This window comes from Labeo rohita, chromosome 15 (assembly GCF_022985175.1).
Source record: "Labeo rohita strain BAU-BD-2019 chromosome 15, IGBB_LRoh.1.0, whole genome shotgun sequence".
Lineage (NCBI taxonomy): Eukaryota > Metazoa > Chordata > Actinopteri > Cypriniformes > Cyprinidae > Labeo > Labeo rohita.
Window position 1 is genome coordinate 10653144 of NC_066883.1, and position 17782 is coordinate 10670925.

Consider the following 17782-nt stretch of genomic DNA (forward strand, 5'->3'; position numbering starts at 1 on the left):
TGGACAGAAACTGAGGCTTCTACGAAAGCGATTTCTACGTTAACAAGCCTCGAGGCTTCATCTGGCATGCCCTTTAACACAGGCTCCTATGTCTTGGTTCAAATGTCATTTCACCAGTTGACAGTCATTCAAGATTTAGCGATCCAAACTAGCTAATGAGGTGGGAACAGAAATTCAAAAAGCATATGTTGTCCATAAGAACGTAATGACATCTCTCATAAAGGTGTGCATCTTCACAAAGAAAACAATGGTCTAAAAAATGCTTAGCCTCTTTGCTAATTAGCACACTAAATACCATTGGTATACTACGTCCGCCGCCACACTGGAAGTTGTACCCACGTTCTTTTTTACAGTAGCGCCCCCGGAAACTTGTGCATACTAATAAGCAAAACTTACTTTGGATTAACTAACATTTGTGCTTAATTTTACTCATTGCTGAAGAGTGTTGAGTGTTCTCCTACAGTTCTACTGTACAGATGTGAATTTACTTTTCTTTCAGCTTGAGGCTTATTCATTTAACTTTTTGGTGTAAAAGGGCTTTTACATTTGCTAGAAATCAAACTTTTTATAATTAAAACAAACAAGCAAGCCCTGCCCAAATTTAAAATGTAACACAAAAGTAAAGCAAAAGTATTCTAACGCATTACTGTCCATAAAAAGTAACTAACGTAATGAGTTACTTTTTTAGGGAGTAACACAATATTGTAATGCAAAGTAACTTTCCCCAACACTGCATATTTGTGTGGTGATGTGCAATAAGAAGTAAAATCTCACTCTGTGAAAGATACAAGTGTCCGTCATCTTGTCCCTTCAGCTCTTGACTTGCTAGCTGTTGATTGGCTGTTTCCAAACGGTCTGAAAAATACATGAAAAAAAAGATCTGCCACAGGACCCAAGAACAGCTAAAATGAAATAAACCAACAAACAATAAAACAAAATACTATACCTACCTACTCAAAAAGTTCAGCAATGAAATTTGATTCATTATGAATAAAATTCAGGTTCTAATCAAAGCATGGCCATTATAAACAATCTCACCTCTCAAGTCTCTGTTAAAATCATGAAGACGCCTGATCTCTGCCTCTAGTTTATTCCTCATGGTTTTTTCCAAGGCATCCCGTTTGGATGAGCTTTTTACTAAACTCTCATGTGCCTCTGACAGGCGCAAAGTCTCCGCCTCCAACTGGAAATACAGCATAAACTCTGATTAACGCTGCACTGTAGTATAAGCATGCCAATGTCCTCCTGTCAGTGTGCTGTATTACAATCTTACTGGGCAGTATCCCAACAGTATTTTCAATATTACTTTGCACAATTCCATATTTGTATTATAAGAGCACTTCAGAGTAAATAGCCTGTAATAATTAGAAGTTTTGATTATCAGAACCCCAAATTCTGTTTCTGCTTTGCTTCTAATATTAAAGGATATACAGACAGGTGGACAGACGAACAGATAAATACCCGATGTAGTTTGCTGGCCTTCTCATTTTGCTTGTGAAGTTCTTGTCTAAGGCTTTGGTTCTCTTCTTTTAGGATCTCCAGCATCTGTTTGGCATGGTTAACCATGGCAAATGTTTCCCCTGGGAGAGGCTGCCCAAAAGGGGCCACACAAGAAAACAGCCCCTGGGTTACAGATCCAGTCTGAGCTGGAGGAAATGCCAGGGACTGAGATAGGGATATAGCCTGATACTGTTGCTGAGAAGCCTGTGAGGGCAGGATACAAGTCTCAGAAGTCATGGGACTGGTCTGTGTTTGGTTCTGTGATGTAGGCAAAGGGCACTGTCTGAAATACAGAAAGACATTGAGTGAAACGTGAGAAAGAAAATGTGTTAACACCTGTTCATTAATGCTTACAGGTGAAGTGTGTACATTTTTTCAAACTTAAAACAGTTTATCATACACTGTAAAATAGAGAGTAGTTTATTTAATGCAGAGACAACTATAAACAAGTCACTGGTATGTTGCCTTACAGTATAAACACTGATCAACCTTAAAGACATTGTTTGTTTTAATGGTCCGTGTTTGATTCAGCCAATGACATGTAATAATCCTGTACCCATAATAAGCTGCTCAAAAGAAATTGGATACCATTATTTTTGCAGTTCCAATTGGTGCTGCTAATGGTGCAGAAATTACACAATTGACCTTTAAGTGTCTGGTACCGTTACCTTGCTATATTTCTAAGTGGCACTGTCTCCAACATGGCTGCTGTCAAGGTATCACTGTTGAAGTGGCCATGTTCCAGAGAGTCTGAGCTGGGGTGTAATGTAGGCGAAAGCATAGTCTGTACCTTAAACTTAAAGGGATATTCTGGGGGAGGACCTCTTTGATCCAAAGTCCACTGTGGAGAGTTTAAGGGTGGTGGTTGGACTTGTAGGGTACTCATTGAGGTCTTATTAGTTAGTGAGAGAGAATCTGCTGTATTATCAGTCCCACAAGCAGTAGTGTCTCCTGTGCAAGGTGAATTGGATGATCCTACACTTTGCTTAGCTCCACTGCATTCTAGACTGAGGTGCATGATCTTTTCACTTAGAGAGCGAACATGACCCTGTTTCAAGTCTGCCAGACCTTCATCACAAAGAAACGTACCACCAGTGCCCCCTTGCTGGACCCATGATTGACCCTCCAAAAGGGCCTTCATGGGAACCGCTGAGAGAGAGGTGTAAGAAGACGAAAGTGAAGGAGGGGAGGAGAATGAGTGTGTGTTAGAAAGTGATGGCAGACAGAAATGTGAGCTTGCAGGATTGTCAGACAACTGTTGCATTTGCTGAACTGGGCTGTGTTGCTGCTGACTTTGGTGGACAATGATTTTATGGCCCTCTTTTTGAAAGTCCTGGTCCTGATTAACTTGAAAATTGTTTGAAAGCTCATCTGGATTTTGAAGACTCTGGTGGCTGTGGCCAGGGATTTGGGACTGAGGGTCTGTTGGACTTTGCTGCCCTCTGTAAAGCTGAGACTGAATTTTAGCCTCCTCGTACGATGGAAGCTCTAGGGTGTCAAACCCAGGCAACGTCGGGGCAGCTTGGACTGCTCTACCTGCACCCTGGCTCACACCACCATTTTTTTCCATGGAGCAGCTGTCCACTTGATGCTCCTGACCTTGAGGTTCCTGTCGAGACTGAGACTGCAGGGTCATAAGCTGATATGAATGGGCTGCTTGACCCTCCTTTTGAAGGAGCAGGTTTTCTGTAGACGTGGGGTTGCTTGGCATCTGAGAACTGTCGTTTTCTAACCCTCCTCTGATTCCACTTGCTCCGTATCTAAGATGTTCTTGCATAAGCCTATGAAGCACGGTTCCAGATGCACTCTCCTCAGAACCATGCATGTCTGCTGCTGCACGGGTAGGCAATAGGTAGCACGGATATTTTCAGATGGATTGGATGATGTTATCTGCGAAGGGAAAATGATTAAATTATAAAATTATTATTCCAACACTGCTACAAAAACATCAGAAGTAACTTAGCAAGATTTTCTTCTCACTTAAGAAAATATATTTAAAAGAAAATGAATATGCTTATAGACAGGGATATGACTAGACCATGGCAACTGGGCTATAGTCCTTTAGAAAAAATTTCAAACATTTTCAAACAATTTTTTATTTCAAACACCCACTTCATGTGGAGTATTTTAGTATGCATCAGTTTGTTATACAGACTGGCAGACTCTAAAAGGTAAATGATGTAATTTTCAATAAATTTGTCTATAAATTTGAACTTTTGAACTGTAAGAAGCTGCAACTCAAAATATACAAATAATGACAGACATGAAAATCACAGGGGATTGTAAAGATTTTCACTGATATATCTTCATTGCATATATTTTTGTGTTTCTATTTATTTATGTATTTATTCATGTTCAGTGTCAGTTATTATGTTTCATGTATTCAGCATTGTGCTACAATTTCCCATGTCAATAAAAAACAGAAGTACCTAATTCACACAGCTTGCCATTTTTTATGCAAAATCCTAATAGAGGCTACAAGATATTATAAGACAAGGCACATAGAGGGGTAAAACAATATTTAAAAACAAATACAACTAATAATAATAATGAAAATAAATGTTATGAATGTTAGAGCTTTCATTTAAAATAGACTGTTTTAAATTACTTTCTCACATTATGAATGTGGAAATGGAGGTGACAGAACAGGTGTTGCTGACTTACCAACTTAACTGGATAAAATTACAATGAAATGTAGTGTCTTTATTAGCAAATTTTAATAGCACATGTAATACTTAAAACTGAAAACATTTAATATAAAAAGTGCAAATTGTCTTTAAAATTAATACAGACTTAAATGTAACATACATTTTGTTAGGCAGATGATGGTAATGTAGACATACCACATCCTTTGTTGGAGAATGCACCATTTCAATCACTACAAGAGGTATTGCTAGAGGAGTAGCAACAAAGGAATAGCTTCTTAGATGTTTTGTGTTTTTGAAGATCCATGCAATAATGTATTATTATTGTTTTGATTATTTCACAGAACCAATTCATGGTGTATTTGAAGACAGACAGCAAGTGATGTGTGGAACACTCAAATGTGCTTGTTTCTGTTTAGCTCCCCAAAATACTGTGCATGCATGGAGGAATAAGACCCCGGCCAAGTTACTGAAAGCTGATTTCCAGAAGGCAGGAATGATGCTCTGGAACCCTCCAGTTTTTTGTACTCAGATGCAAACATAGGCTGCATAAAGACTGTACATAGAAATGACAATTAAATAAAAAAGGAAATATTTAAATATTAAAAGGCCATTTTTTGGTGTTTTGTTTTAAAAAATAATCCAGTAATATCTGCAATTAACCTACAGTTGGAACTGTTTGGGAAAAGTTATAAAGTTCTATTGTAATTTGTTTTTATGTATTATTATTATTATGATGATTATTATTATTATTATTGAACTGTGACGTCATGACTCATCTTGGCTGTTCTCAGGGTGAGTATATTAGCAGCAAATTTTCATTTTTGGCTAAACTATTCCTTTAAGCATTTAAAGCGGCAGACTACCTCCATTGCGCTTATAATAAACAGGATGTAATGTGTGCTGTATATCGCTTTAAATCTTTTTAAAAACTGTTTAAGAGGTTTTGTCAGGTAACCTTAAATGTGCATCATTTAATCTAAATTAACTGGCATTATTATAATATTAACATTATTAACTTTTATTGTAATATTTAATTTAATTTAAGTGAACTTAAATACATTCGCTTACACCAACAAAACAATATTCAGGACTGAAATACCTGGCATCTGCACATTTTTCATAATATCTAAAAAAAAAAAAAAAAGCAAAGCAATTATATGAATAATGAACAACAGTATAACACAAGGGAACTGACTGGAGGAGTTAACAGGCAAACGTACCCGAGAAACCAAAAATAGAACCACCAGATGAACTTCAGCATTACGTAGCCAGCTATTAAAACCCCCCCCATGGCAGACAGCAAGCATGAAACATTACAAAACATTTAGAAGCATATGTATTCACTTAACACATAGCCTATAGTTTTTGCAGTCATGAAAATGTTTAAACGGGTGTATTTACTAAGCAATCCGTTGCATTTGGAAATCAACTTTTTCAGTAAGTTTTATTAGTAAAGAAACCCTACTTAGCACATGCAGATTTCTAAACTCCAGATGAGAGCTGGTAAACATGAGTCACGCATCACGTTGCATTGATCACATCATCCGCTACATTTGAATCCACTGAGGAAACTTTGAAAAACACGACAGAGAAGTTAGCAAAATTTTGTATGTCATATTTACCCAGCGAGATCCTGTCACGGATTACTCAATCTGTCAAAGAGGAGAGTTTTTGTAAGTGAATTTCCCGGGACTCTCTTTAGCTGATTGGAGCTCTGCTGCTTAACACATTTGACTGACTCGCAACAATCATGTCCATTCACTGTGGTATGGCAGGAATGTGTGTGCCCGGACCGCTAGGCAATATGCGCTCCTGGGTCCTAGCACCAGTTTAGGCTTTGGGGATACGCGCGTGGACATGAATATTTTTGCTTGACTTTCAGTGTATGGAAGCCCGCCTCAGAGAATAAAATAAACAAATGAAATAAATGCATTTAATGTCAAATTAGAGTAAAATAAGAAAATTAAAAAAATTACACTTTTTATGTCATGCTTCTGAAATATACAATATACACAACAGATTCACTGAGGTCGCACAGATGCAATTCACATATATATGAAAACATACACACACACACACACACACACATATATAGTCGCCAATGGAGACTGGCAGACCCGCGGCGAGCCCACCGCACAGGTGGTGGGCTGAGGGTGAGCAGCGGGGCTGTCAGGAGACAGCGGTGGTGGGACTGAGGCAACTGGGAGGATAGGAGGAGATAACAGAGGGAGGGAGCGAGGGTGGGTGGCTAATCCAGACAGGCAGGTAGTTCAGGGCAGGCAGGAAGTTCCACATATATATCCTCAGAGAAATCAATCAAATCTTGTTCCATATTTAAATGTCCCAGATCCAGACATTGCTTACCCTCAGCGGTGGTGCAGTGGGCGGTGCTGTCCTCAGCACCCTCACGCCCCACTGGAACATCCACCGTTGCGGGCATTGTGGCCAGTGGTCTTGACTCGGGAACAGCCGGTGGGCTGTTTCTGGATTGGAGCTGGACACTCTCCAGACACCGGAGGATCTGGGAGGTCCACAGGGCGGTTGTAATTGGCCCCAGTCCAGAACAGAGAGTTGATGGTGGCGTCATCCAGCCCTGACATCATTGTCAGCCCACAGAACTCCCGGGCATACTCCACGAATGGGAGTTCTCTGTGGGCTAGGGCGGAGAAGCAAGCGGCTACTTCCATTTTTTTTTTTGATGGTCCGGTCTTCTGTCACACATTGTGTGAGGAAGGGGCGAACGAAGATGAAGGGTAATTCCAAAACAGGTAATTCCAAAACAGGTAAATCCACAGTAGATACACGCATACATTGACAAGACTGGACGACAAACACTGAACCGAATGCAGCTTATAAAGACAGGTGATTACGATGAACATAATTAAGGCACAGGTAAAACAAGGTTAACTAATGATGATTTAATGAGGACAGGAAACAGGAACAACCAGATATGGGCACAAGAGGGAGAAACCAACATAAACAACACACAGGCTTCCAATGACAGCGACTCAGAGGTGGAGTTTGGACCTTCCCACTTACATACACCTAGTTATTTATCTATTGTGGTAATTTGCAGGTTGTGTCAAAAGGTTGTTAGTCTACATAAATAGCTGTATTCTGTACGTTTGACTCATGTATGATAATTTTCTTCCAAATATGATAATTTAGAGCTTCTGGTACGATACTTGGACATTTCCAATTTGGCAACACTGGTGACAACATAGCTCCTATTGCTATGCTGGATGCAGGACTGCCCTAGAGAGTGACTGTACCAGAGGTGAAGTGAGCCGCCCTTTGAGGGTGTACTGCCTCAGATCAAAAGTGAAAAGTGAAAGTGATGTGCTCTGAAATTGTGTTCTGTATTTAAACCATCCAAGTGCACACACATAGTAGTGAACACAGACCCAAAGCAGTGGGCAGCCATTTTTGCTGGGAGCAATTGGGGGTTCGCTGTTCATTCATTCCCCACACAATTCCTGCCAATACTGAGACTCAAACCCATGACCTTCAAGTTACAAATCCAACTCGCTAACTATTAGGCACAACTGCCCCAAACGAGCATAGTGTGGAGCTCCCTTGTGTCTACACATCAAGTTTACAAAATGATACCTTAATTTTTGCTTTCTTTTTCAGCTGCTTTCAAAACAAACAGCAACATTGTATGTTTTTTTTTTTTTTTTCATTTTTGGCATAATTGACACAAAAACATGTAATGTGTAATGGAATTTACTGAGGTTGGAAGTGGGTTTTTTCTAAAATCTGACGTTCCCTCTTCTGGCCTTGTCTGGAACGTGGCATTAAATACACAAGCAAACTAGACTAATTAATGACACAATTAACACAATGAAGGGGAACGGTGCAAGAGGAAAACAAAGTTCAGACTGAATGACATGTGACAGATTGCCCTCTCCCAGAAGGCTCGACCTTACTATTAATCTACAACAATAAATCGGTTTCACAATAAATACTTCTCAGCTACTGTAAATAAAGTCTTTGGGAAAACATTTATTATACATCTGAAAAAATGCAGTCACCACCTAACTAATGTCTGTAATGTTAAAGGGGTCATCGGATGCCCATTTTCCACAAGTTGATATGATTCTTTAGGGTCTTAATGACAAGTCTATAATATACTTCTGTTAAAAATTCTCAATGGTAGTGTAAAACAACAGCCTTTTTACCTTGCCAAAATCAGCTGTGCGAACATAGACGGATATATGTAAATCGGGAGGCGCATTCCCTTCACAAACAAACGTAATCAACTGCATCTTCAGCGTCTCAGATGTCGGGAGTAAATGACGATTACTATGTTCATTATTACATCCAGCAACACAACACCTCAATCGCTCACCTCTGTGGGTGTGACGCAACAATGACAGGCATCTGAGAATGGTTCGATTTGAAAAAGGGAATATTATTTTATATTAATTAAAAACCACTGCATGGATTTTTACCATTACAGGTTAGATTTGTACATACACTGCCAACACACATTAATGTTCAAACAGCATGTAAAAGTGAACTTAGCATCCGATGACCCCTTTAAAAATATACAGTAGTCAAAGGGATTTCAAATCAATGGATTTATTAAATACAAGATAGAAAACACTTAATTCAGGTTAATGATCCTAATTCAAAAATAATACAAATTTACATAAAAATTAAAAATACCAAATTATTACTTGACCTCTGCTGAAAATATGTTTTGGTGTGCTAAAGTATTCATTGGCACAGCTCACTATTCCCCTGAGGTCTCTCAACTAGTCAGCAGACTGTGGTAGCGCTTCTTTCGCTCTGTCTCTTAAATTCCGCCACCACACCTTTATATCACTCTCAACTTCAGAACTTGCTGAAAGGAGCATTTTAAATCAGCATCTGAAAAGCAAATATGCCTATATCAGGGATCCTCAAATCTTGCTTGTGAGATCCACTTTCCTGCAGAGTTTAGCTCCAACTTTGATTAAACTCACCCCCCTGTGATTTTCTAATGATCCTGAAGACATTGATTAGTATGCTCAGGTGTGTTTGATTAGGGTTGGAGCTAGAAAAGTGGATCTCACAAGCCAGATTTGAGGATTCCTGGCCTATATGAAACAACAGGTTCTGAAATATTCTCTTTTGGTTTGAGCTATTCCCATTGAGTGGCTAAAGAATGGCCAGTCAATGTTGTTAGTATTCTCCTAGTTGCATTACAGGGCTGCCTACACAAAACCTGCATGGGGCCCAAAGGTACAGAAGTTGCTCTGGGCCCGAATGGGCTGGCCAACACTGGGCCATCTTGGGATTAATGTGGTCAGTCTGATAGTGTGGGCTGTTCACAGAGAGCCCGCGGTTAGTCCAAAGCTGTGGGCCTCACCTGGGCAAGCCCGCACTGGGCCTGTTTAGATTTGGTGTGGGCTGACCCTAGTCCACTGTGCCCACAAAAAGCTAACATGGGCCCCGCAGGGAAATGTTTGCAGGGAAAGGGCAGGCAGTCGCTAGAAGAAACTGGTGGAGGTACTGGAGGAGGACAAACTACAGGGAGGAGGACGACAAACAAAGTCCAGGGTGGTGATGATGGAGGTAAGAGCCAGGGATGAGCCTTGAGCAGGAGCATGATGGCAGGTGGCCATGCCACAGCCAGAATGGTGCTCCATGGCAGCGGCGATAGAGGGAGGAACCAAAGTGTGACAGGAGCACACGGCGCCATGGGGATGACTGAAAGCGATGGAGGCAGAGCCCACGGTGCAGAGAGAGAGCCAAGGAGTGACATCGAAGATCCAGAGAGCCACAACAGAGCCGTCACAGTGATCGCCCGAGATGTAGTTGGGGATCCAGAGGCCAGAGGGAAAGCTGAAGCGACTGAGGAAGAAGGCAGAGCCTGAGAGAGGGCAGAGCAGGCTGTAGAATATGCAGTGTTATAGGGCCTTCAGGAACGTGGTTGGGTACCACTGGCTTAGAGGAAGCAAAATCTCTACCTCTCCAAACTGAAACTCTCAGTGGTGGGATGGTGGGCAGGGCTCGCATCTATCCCCTTGTATTACATGAGAATTCCCTCCGGCACGTGCGGTATTGCCATCTCACTCACCTGGTCAGACGCATCAGTCGGCTTAGGTTCCAGGTCACTTTTTCTTGCAAAGGCTCTTCAGTCACGGTGGGCTCTGGATCTCCGTCTGCAGTGGATTCAGGCAGACATTCTGTGCAGTGGGGTGGTGACTGGCTGGGCACTGAGTATGGAGTGAGGCTGGTGACATTCTTAGTTGTGAAGGCTGACCCACAGGAAACCATCACCTACTCCACATAGTCGGGAAAGCTCCCTCAAGGAGGTTCTCCAGACAACTGCACTCTAGTGGTGATGTTAAGTCCTATGTGCGGAAACATGCAGAGGCAGTTGTCTGGGAAAGCAGTCTGGTGGGTAAAACTAAAAATGCATTAAATCGCACCACTTTGCTTTCACTTTTGTAGGTCAGGTCTTCTGTCACATTTTCTGAGTTGATAAATACATACGAACACAATGATAAAGATGAGCAGTCAGAGGGAAGGCTTGCCAGAGACATAAGATAGATGAAACATAACATAGATGAGGTGCCTTGTTGAACAACCAGTGGTCAGTATGAGAGAATTGTACTCAAAGCACCACATTTTAACTGCTCTAATACAAAATACACAACTTTGTATGGTCCTGTCAAGCGCACAAAAAGATGAACATGATGAATAGGACATGTGGCTTTGCATGGTTAAATGACTGTTGTCACTTAGGGTGTACTTTTGTCGGCAGCTATTTTGACAATAATGGCTGTATGTTGAGTTATTTTCAGGGGACAGTAAATATACACTGCTATACAAGCTGCACATTGACTACTCCAAAATATATACAAGTTTCATTTCTATAGTATTGTTCCTTAAGAAGATATACTAAAAACGCTGGTAACACTTTATAATAACGTTCAGTTGTAAGTCATTTATAAGCAATTAGTTAATGATGAAATAATCATTTACAAAACATTTATAAAAGATTACTAAGTGATATGCTAACAATTTGTGTATGTTTTGTTAACTCATTTACAAGTAATTTCCAAGTAATTAGTTAATAATTATCTAATAATTTACAAAACATGACTATGCATTCATAAACGATAATAAGTGATATGTGCAAAGCTATGAATCTATGCTTTGCAGATTAAGTTAAATCATTTACAAGTTATTAGATAACAATGAACTAGTAATTTACAAATCATCACTATACCTTCACAAATTATTAAGTAATATGCTAACGATTTACAAAGCTGTTGTAAGTTATCTTTAAAAAAAATAGCATATCATGAAATAATCAAACAGATCCTTAGTCAGTGAGGATAAGTTACTAGTTAATATATTAATAATCAATTATAAATAATTAAAATGTCAATCATTGAAATGTTTACCCGTCATTGAAGATCACATCATGAATAAATCATTTACAAATCTTTCTGCATCCCCTAATCTAAAGTGTAAACAAGTCATCAGTTGTAAATGTTTTACAAACCTGCCGGTTACAGGTTGTGTGGGTATACACACTGGTGGGGAAAGATCTACGAATGATGAGTAAAACATTGACAACTGATGACTTGTTTACACTTTAGATTAGGGGATGCAGAAAGATTTGTAAATGATTTATTCATGTGTTTGCACAACAGGTTTTGAATATTTGTTGTGTGTACTGCAATGTAAGGGCTGACTGGTGAGAGTAAAGATGGTAAACACATGGAGTATTTTAGCACTGTGCACCTGATGTGATCTTCAGTGGAGGGTAAAACTGGTTCACATTATCACTAGATCCCACACACTCCCACACTGATGAGAGAAAGGGTTTACATGTTTATTCACTTGACAGCAAATAATTTATTATTATTTAAAAAAAAGAAAATAGTTTTAGAATAATTGCATTTTTATGCTTTTCAACATATCACTTCTTAATCATTTATAAACACATAGTCATGTTTTGTAAATGATTAGTTCATCATTAATTAATTACTTGTAAATGAACTTGTAATTGATTTGTAAATGAATTAATAAAACATACACAAATTATTAGCATATCACTTATTAATCATTTGTGAATATTTTGCAAGTGATTATTTCATCATTAACTAATCATTTATAAATGACTTACAACTGAACGTTATTATAAAGTGTTACCAAAACGTTGCTGAAATGTGTCGGGTGTACTCACTTTTGTGAGTTATTGTAACTGTACGTTATATACACAACTTGTATACAACTTTGTTTCCAGGCATGGAAATGCTAATAAAAACCTATGTGTACTGACTCTTGGGGTTGTATAAAGCCAGCCCATTAGATTACAGCTTACTGTGCTACTTATGTTTTTCTCTGCACATTAAACATGGATAGAAGAAAGCATCAGAAAGGATTATTCACTCACAAATGAAAATTCTCTTTGCCAACCTACAATATGATACAGGTTTGAACATTTGTTTTTGCCGTTGTATCACTTGTCAGGTACATACAATGTTATATCATATTTAAAGTTGCATGTGGTAAAAAGTTTTAATACACACATTGCTGCATATCTAGTCAGTCATGAATGCTTTGCTCAAGCCCTTGAGCAAAATCTTTAGGAATCCAGTTTTCTTCAGGATCTATACTCTGCTTTCTCTCAAACACACAAATGTGGACAACTACATATTTAACAGCAATCTCTATGAACAACTGCAGCATGAACCTAAATCAGCTTCCAAAAACAGAAAATTAATTATACACCTCATTTATAAACAACTGATGTATATTTGTATGAAGTATTTATTTAAAAACAAACTATCAAACAGACAAACAAGACCACAAGATAAACTTTTAAAAGTAATTATAGCCTTATAGTGATGCTGATTAACCCTAAATAAAAATCAGCTAGTTCTGTAGGATTTTCTTAGCATCTTCTCATTGCTGAAATCACAGTCGACAAAGAGCTTATAAAGGCACATTGTGAAAAGACCATTTAGGAAAAGTATTTCCAAAACCATGAAGGTCATCATCAATAAGTGAAGATGTGTAACAACAACATTCTATGTTTTTCATCTGTCTAGGCCAGGGATAGGCAACGTCAGTTCTGGAGTGCTGCTGTCCTACAGAGTTTAGCTTCCACCCTAATCAAACACACCTAAACAAGCTAATCAGCGTTTTCAGGATTACTAAGGCTAGAGGCAGGTAAGATTTTTTTTTAGTTATTTTTTTTTTCCAGAGTTAGAGCTAAACTGCAGGATGCTGGTCTAGGCTACTGGGGAGGGTGGCTAGATGGAAGTAATAAATACAAGATCCGGTCATGACAGTTCTGTTTGACATGTCCTTAATGCAGTCTGCTTGTAATTACATTGTTATCTATAGCACAGGTGATCTGTGGCATTAACTGCCAATGAGCTTGTTGCTCAACATTCAAATACAGTGTTTGCTGTAGCTGTTGTAGTGCATTTTCAGAAAGCATCTGGAATCAACATCTAAGATAAGTGAACATTTGAACTTGTATACACTATCAACTGGGGATCACCATATTTAGCTGTTCACATTCATCCAATGTGTGCAGACATATGCATGTCATCCAATTCAGCTGCTTGTTTTCTTCCACTCAGCAACATTCATGTATGTTGTATGTGCAGCAACATTAAAATTGCCCTGTCTATTTCCATGCCAAGAGAGTTGTCATGACAGAACCACCCCCCCCAAAGAAAAAAAACAAAAACAAACAAACAAAAATTAAGCCCACAATGGGGCAACATTTTTTTATACTTTGGTGAAACTAAATTAAACTTTTGAGCCATAATTTAAAAACTACACTTGGACTGGACTACTCATCATCCAACCAACATCATACCATGGTGAAGCATCAGAATGCCAGCATGCTGTAAGGCTATATATGAGGCAGTATTCAAGATAAAAGGGATCAATAATCATACCAAATACCAGACAGTTTTGGCAGAAAACCTGAAGGCCTGTATTACAAATCTCAAAATGAAAAATAATTTATTCTTTCAGCATAATAACCTCTAACATAAATCTCAGTCAACAAAGGAGTGGCTGAAGACGAATAAGAGGAAGGTGATGATGGTAGTGATGGTGCAGGTGCAAATAGATTATTTGAACTATTTTATTTTATTTTTCTTTTCTGTTTCTTTTTCCTTTTTTTCTTTAAAAGTTTCTATTTGTTTGTCACTTTTAATACTATTTAATATTGTTTTATATTCTAAGTGTTTTAATATTGTATTAAAGTGAGAAACGATCTGATGTGATATATCTTGAATTCAGGTTTTACATCTTAAACAGAGGTGTGTAGACCCACTTTTTTACCCACAATTTTGTTTCACTGGGTGATGTCGGCTGTACCATATGTTTTATACTGTGTCACTTTACTACTTACATTGTGTTTTGTAGTTTTAGCATCAAAATTACATTACAGTACAATTTTACCTTCAGCCAGCTGCTCAGATTTGCCGCCATATTGCAATTCTCTAGAAATTTTACATTTATATCAACAAATTTATTCCTATTATAGTGAGTGGATTGAGTTACTGATCAGCCTTAGGGTAGAGTGGGGGGAAAAAAATGCTAACTGATGCTAACTTGAGGCATTTTACCCCACTGACAAAAATCTTTCATTATAAAAATATAAGTATATTTTTATTAAATAACATGTACTCCCTATCAACAGGCCCTACTGTTCTCATATATAACTGTGATGTTCTACAAAACAACAAGCTTTAAAACACTTATTTCTACTTCTGAAATTTAGATAATTTACTGTGAAATCCGTTTTCTATCCGGTACATCACCAGTGTAAGCTTCATAGTGAATTCTTCTGTGTCGCTCTTGTCAACATGGTCCATAGTTATACAATAAAAATGAATCTTGACTTTATCTTGTGGTTATTTTGGGAAAAACAGAGTGACGATAAGATTATTTGTACTTTGTGTAACTTCAATTTTATTAGATCGCAAAAATTAAATAAGTAATAGTTTTCACCTCTGTTGTTCTTAAAATTAATATTTGCATTTACAAGTGTTGCATTTAATGAAAGAGTTCTTATATGTATTCATTCTGGCTTTAGGAATTGGATCAAAACATCACACTTTAAGACTAATTGAACCCTTAACTTCTTCTTTTACATCTAAATATAAGCCCTGGTAAAAGGGGATTACATGGGTACACAACCTGGGTACATTAAAGGAGTGTACCATTCTTACACATGCAAAAATAAATTATAAATTAAAGTATTTTTGTTCCAAGTCATCAGTATGTGATATGACCAGGAAAAGGAACAAAACAAAATCAGTTAAGTGATTGAGCAGAAATCCAAACAGTCAAGTGACTAAACAGAGCATTGTGCATATGCGTGTGAAAGTGTTAAGATTATACACCCTCAAGCAACTGAATTGTCTCTCTGTTATTGGTTATCTGAAATCTAGCAGAATGGGGACATGGGACAACTTATATTCTGAAAAGATAACAAAATGCATTCCACAAATGTGAAGGTTTTTGAAAACATTTGTGCCATGACCATTTTATGAAGCGATATCAAATATTACCAACACAAGTCATTCTCAAAACAGAGTGTCAATGCTTCCTACATTGTTCTGTATATAAAAGACTGTAAACAAACGTGTGTTAAGTATCTCTATCTCAGTCTCAGTGTCCCAGAAACATTGTTTATTCAAAAACAGTCTTCATCATTCAAAACCTCTCTCGCTTTATCTTTCCTGCCAGTTTTAAAAACTTCACATACTACAAAAGATTTCTTACCTCTTTAGCTGTTCCCGTGTTGCTTCTAATGCTGTTGCAGCTATTGCTGACAATATTAACAATATAGGCAAAATATAGACAGACTACTTTGGGTGTTCGATAGTTGTCCTTAAAATGTGAAAAGTTTTTCAATCAAGCATAGAGGGCTGAAACAACTCAGAATTACATGTTTTGCGTGTGAGCATTTGTGACGCCAAAACGACACAAAATATGTTGCCTCAATGCATGCTTCTTGTCTTGACATGCCAATCCAAGTATACACACACATCCTCTGCCCAGACATGCTTGTTCAGCAAACTCAAAAGGCCTTGGAATGGAAAAAAGGGAGTGTGAGAAAGAGATGTGGGTTGAGGGATGTAAAATCTGAGACACAAATACAGACAGACAAAGGAACAGAAACAAAAAAGTCAGAGATAAACCATGAAATCCATCAAGATAAATCAAAATAGGGACATATATGCATATACATATAAATAGTTTTAGAAATTTACTTTATATACTTTTTAACATAAAAACTGTAACCTAACCCAAACAGTTTCTGCATTTCAACAAACTTTTAAAAGTAGTTAAACACACACATACATATTAAAAATGCATTTAATCATTATTCACACTAAACAGCAATGATATGGTGATTGAGAGGGTTGTGGTTGTGCCAAGGGTAGCATATGACCTTAAGAACTCAAGGCTTGCTAAGCAAAACTTCACCCCATTGCCTTCTTGCGAAGAAAATGGCACTGATTAGGTTTCTCCAGAGGGATTGTCTCTATGAAATGTGCCAAGTAACACAAGATTACACATGAATAAGATACTTGTTTTGCCGTCCAAAAATTATAATTGTGTTTTTTTTTTTTACATTGTTGCATGAATACCATTATAATTAGTGGTGATATATACAGGTGCATCTCAATAAATTAGAATGTCATGGAAAAGTTCATTTATTTGACTAATTCAACTCAAATTGTGAAACTTGTGTATTAAATAAATTCAATACAAACAGACTAAAGTAGTTTAAGTCTTTGGTTCTTTTAATTGTGATGATTTTGGCTCACATTTACAAAAACCCACCAATTCACTATCTCAACAAATTAGAATACTTCATAAGACCAATACAAAAAACATTTTTAGTGAATTGTTGGCCTTCTGGAAAGTATGTTCATTTATTGTATATGTATTCAATACTTGGTAAGGGCTCCTTTGCTTTAATTACTGTCTCAATTCGGCGTGGCATGAAGGTGATCAGTCTGCGGCACTGCTGAGGTGGTATGGAAGTCCAGGTTTCTTTGACAGTGGCCTTCAGCTCATCTGCATTTTTGGTCTCTTGTTTCTCATTTTCCTCTTGACACTACCCCATAGATTCTCTATGGGGTTCAGGTCTGGTGAGTTTGCTGGCCAGTCAAGCACACCAACACCATGGTCATTTAACCAACTTTTGGTGCTTTTTGCAGTGTGGGCAGGTGCCAAATCCTGCTGGAAAATAAAATCAGCATCTTTAAAAAGCTGGCCAGCAGAAGGAAGCATGAAGTGCTCTAAAAATTATTGGTAAATGGGTGCAGTGACTTTGGTTTTCAAAAAACACAGTAGATCAACACCAGCAGATGACATTGCACCCCAGATCATCACAGACTATGGAAACTTAACACTGGACTTCAAGCAACGTGGGCTATGAGCTTTTCCACCCTTCCACCAGACTCTAGGACCTTGGTTTCCAAATTAAATACAAAACTTGCTCTCATCTGGAAAGAGGACTTTGGACCACTAGGCAAGAGTCCATTTGTTCTTCTCCTTAGCCCAGGTAAGACGCCTCTGACGTTGTCTGTGGTTCAGGAGTGGCTTAACAAGAAGAATACGACAAATGTAGCTGTGTGTGG

At 38.2% G+C, this 17782-nt stretch overlaps 1 protein-coding gene across 3 annotated transcripts in view; it reads right to left on the reverse strand.

The window, feature by feature from the left end:
• Window positions 1-16087, reverse strand: part of amotl1 (angiomotin like 1) — a 32843-nt gene extending 16756 nt beyond the window's left edge. Inside the window, exons 1-5 of one of the 3 annotated variants that reach the window (XM_051130265.1) lie at window positions 15912-16087; window positions 2169-3390; window positions 1462-1783; window positions 1039-1183; window positions 775-855 (exon numbers count right to left, since the gene is read on the reverse strand). In XM_051130265.1, the coding sequence (XP_050986222.1) occupies window positions 775-855; window positions 1039-1183; window positions 1462-1783; window positions 2169-3325 (1705 nt within the window). In that variant the 5' untranslated portion in view covers window positions 3326-3390; window positions 15912-16087. Of the gene's footprint in view, window positions 1-774; window positions 856-1038; window positions 1184-1461; window positions 1784-2168; window positions 3391-5247; window positions 5275-5770; window positions 5912-15911 lie in introns of those variants that run through there. The other 2 variants (XM_051130266.1, XM_051130267.1) reach the window with 2 other exon arrangements.
• Between the last annotated feature and the right edge of the window lie 1695 nt (window positions 16088-17782).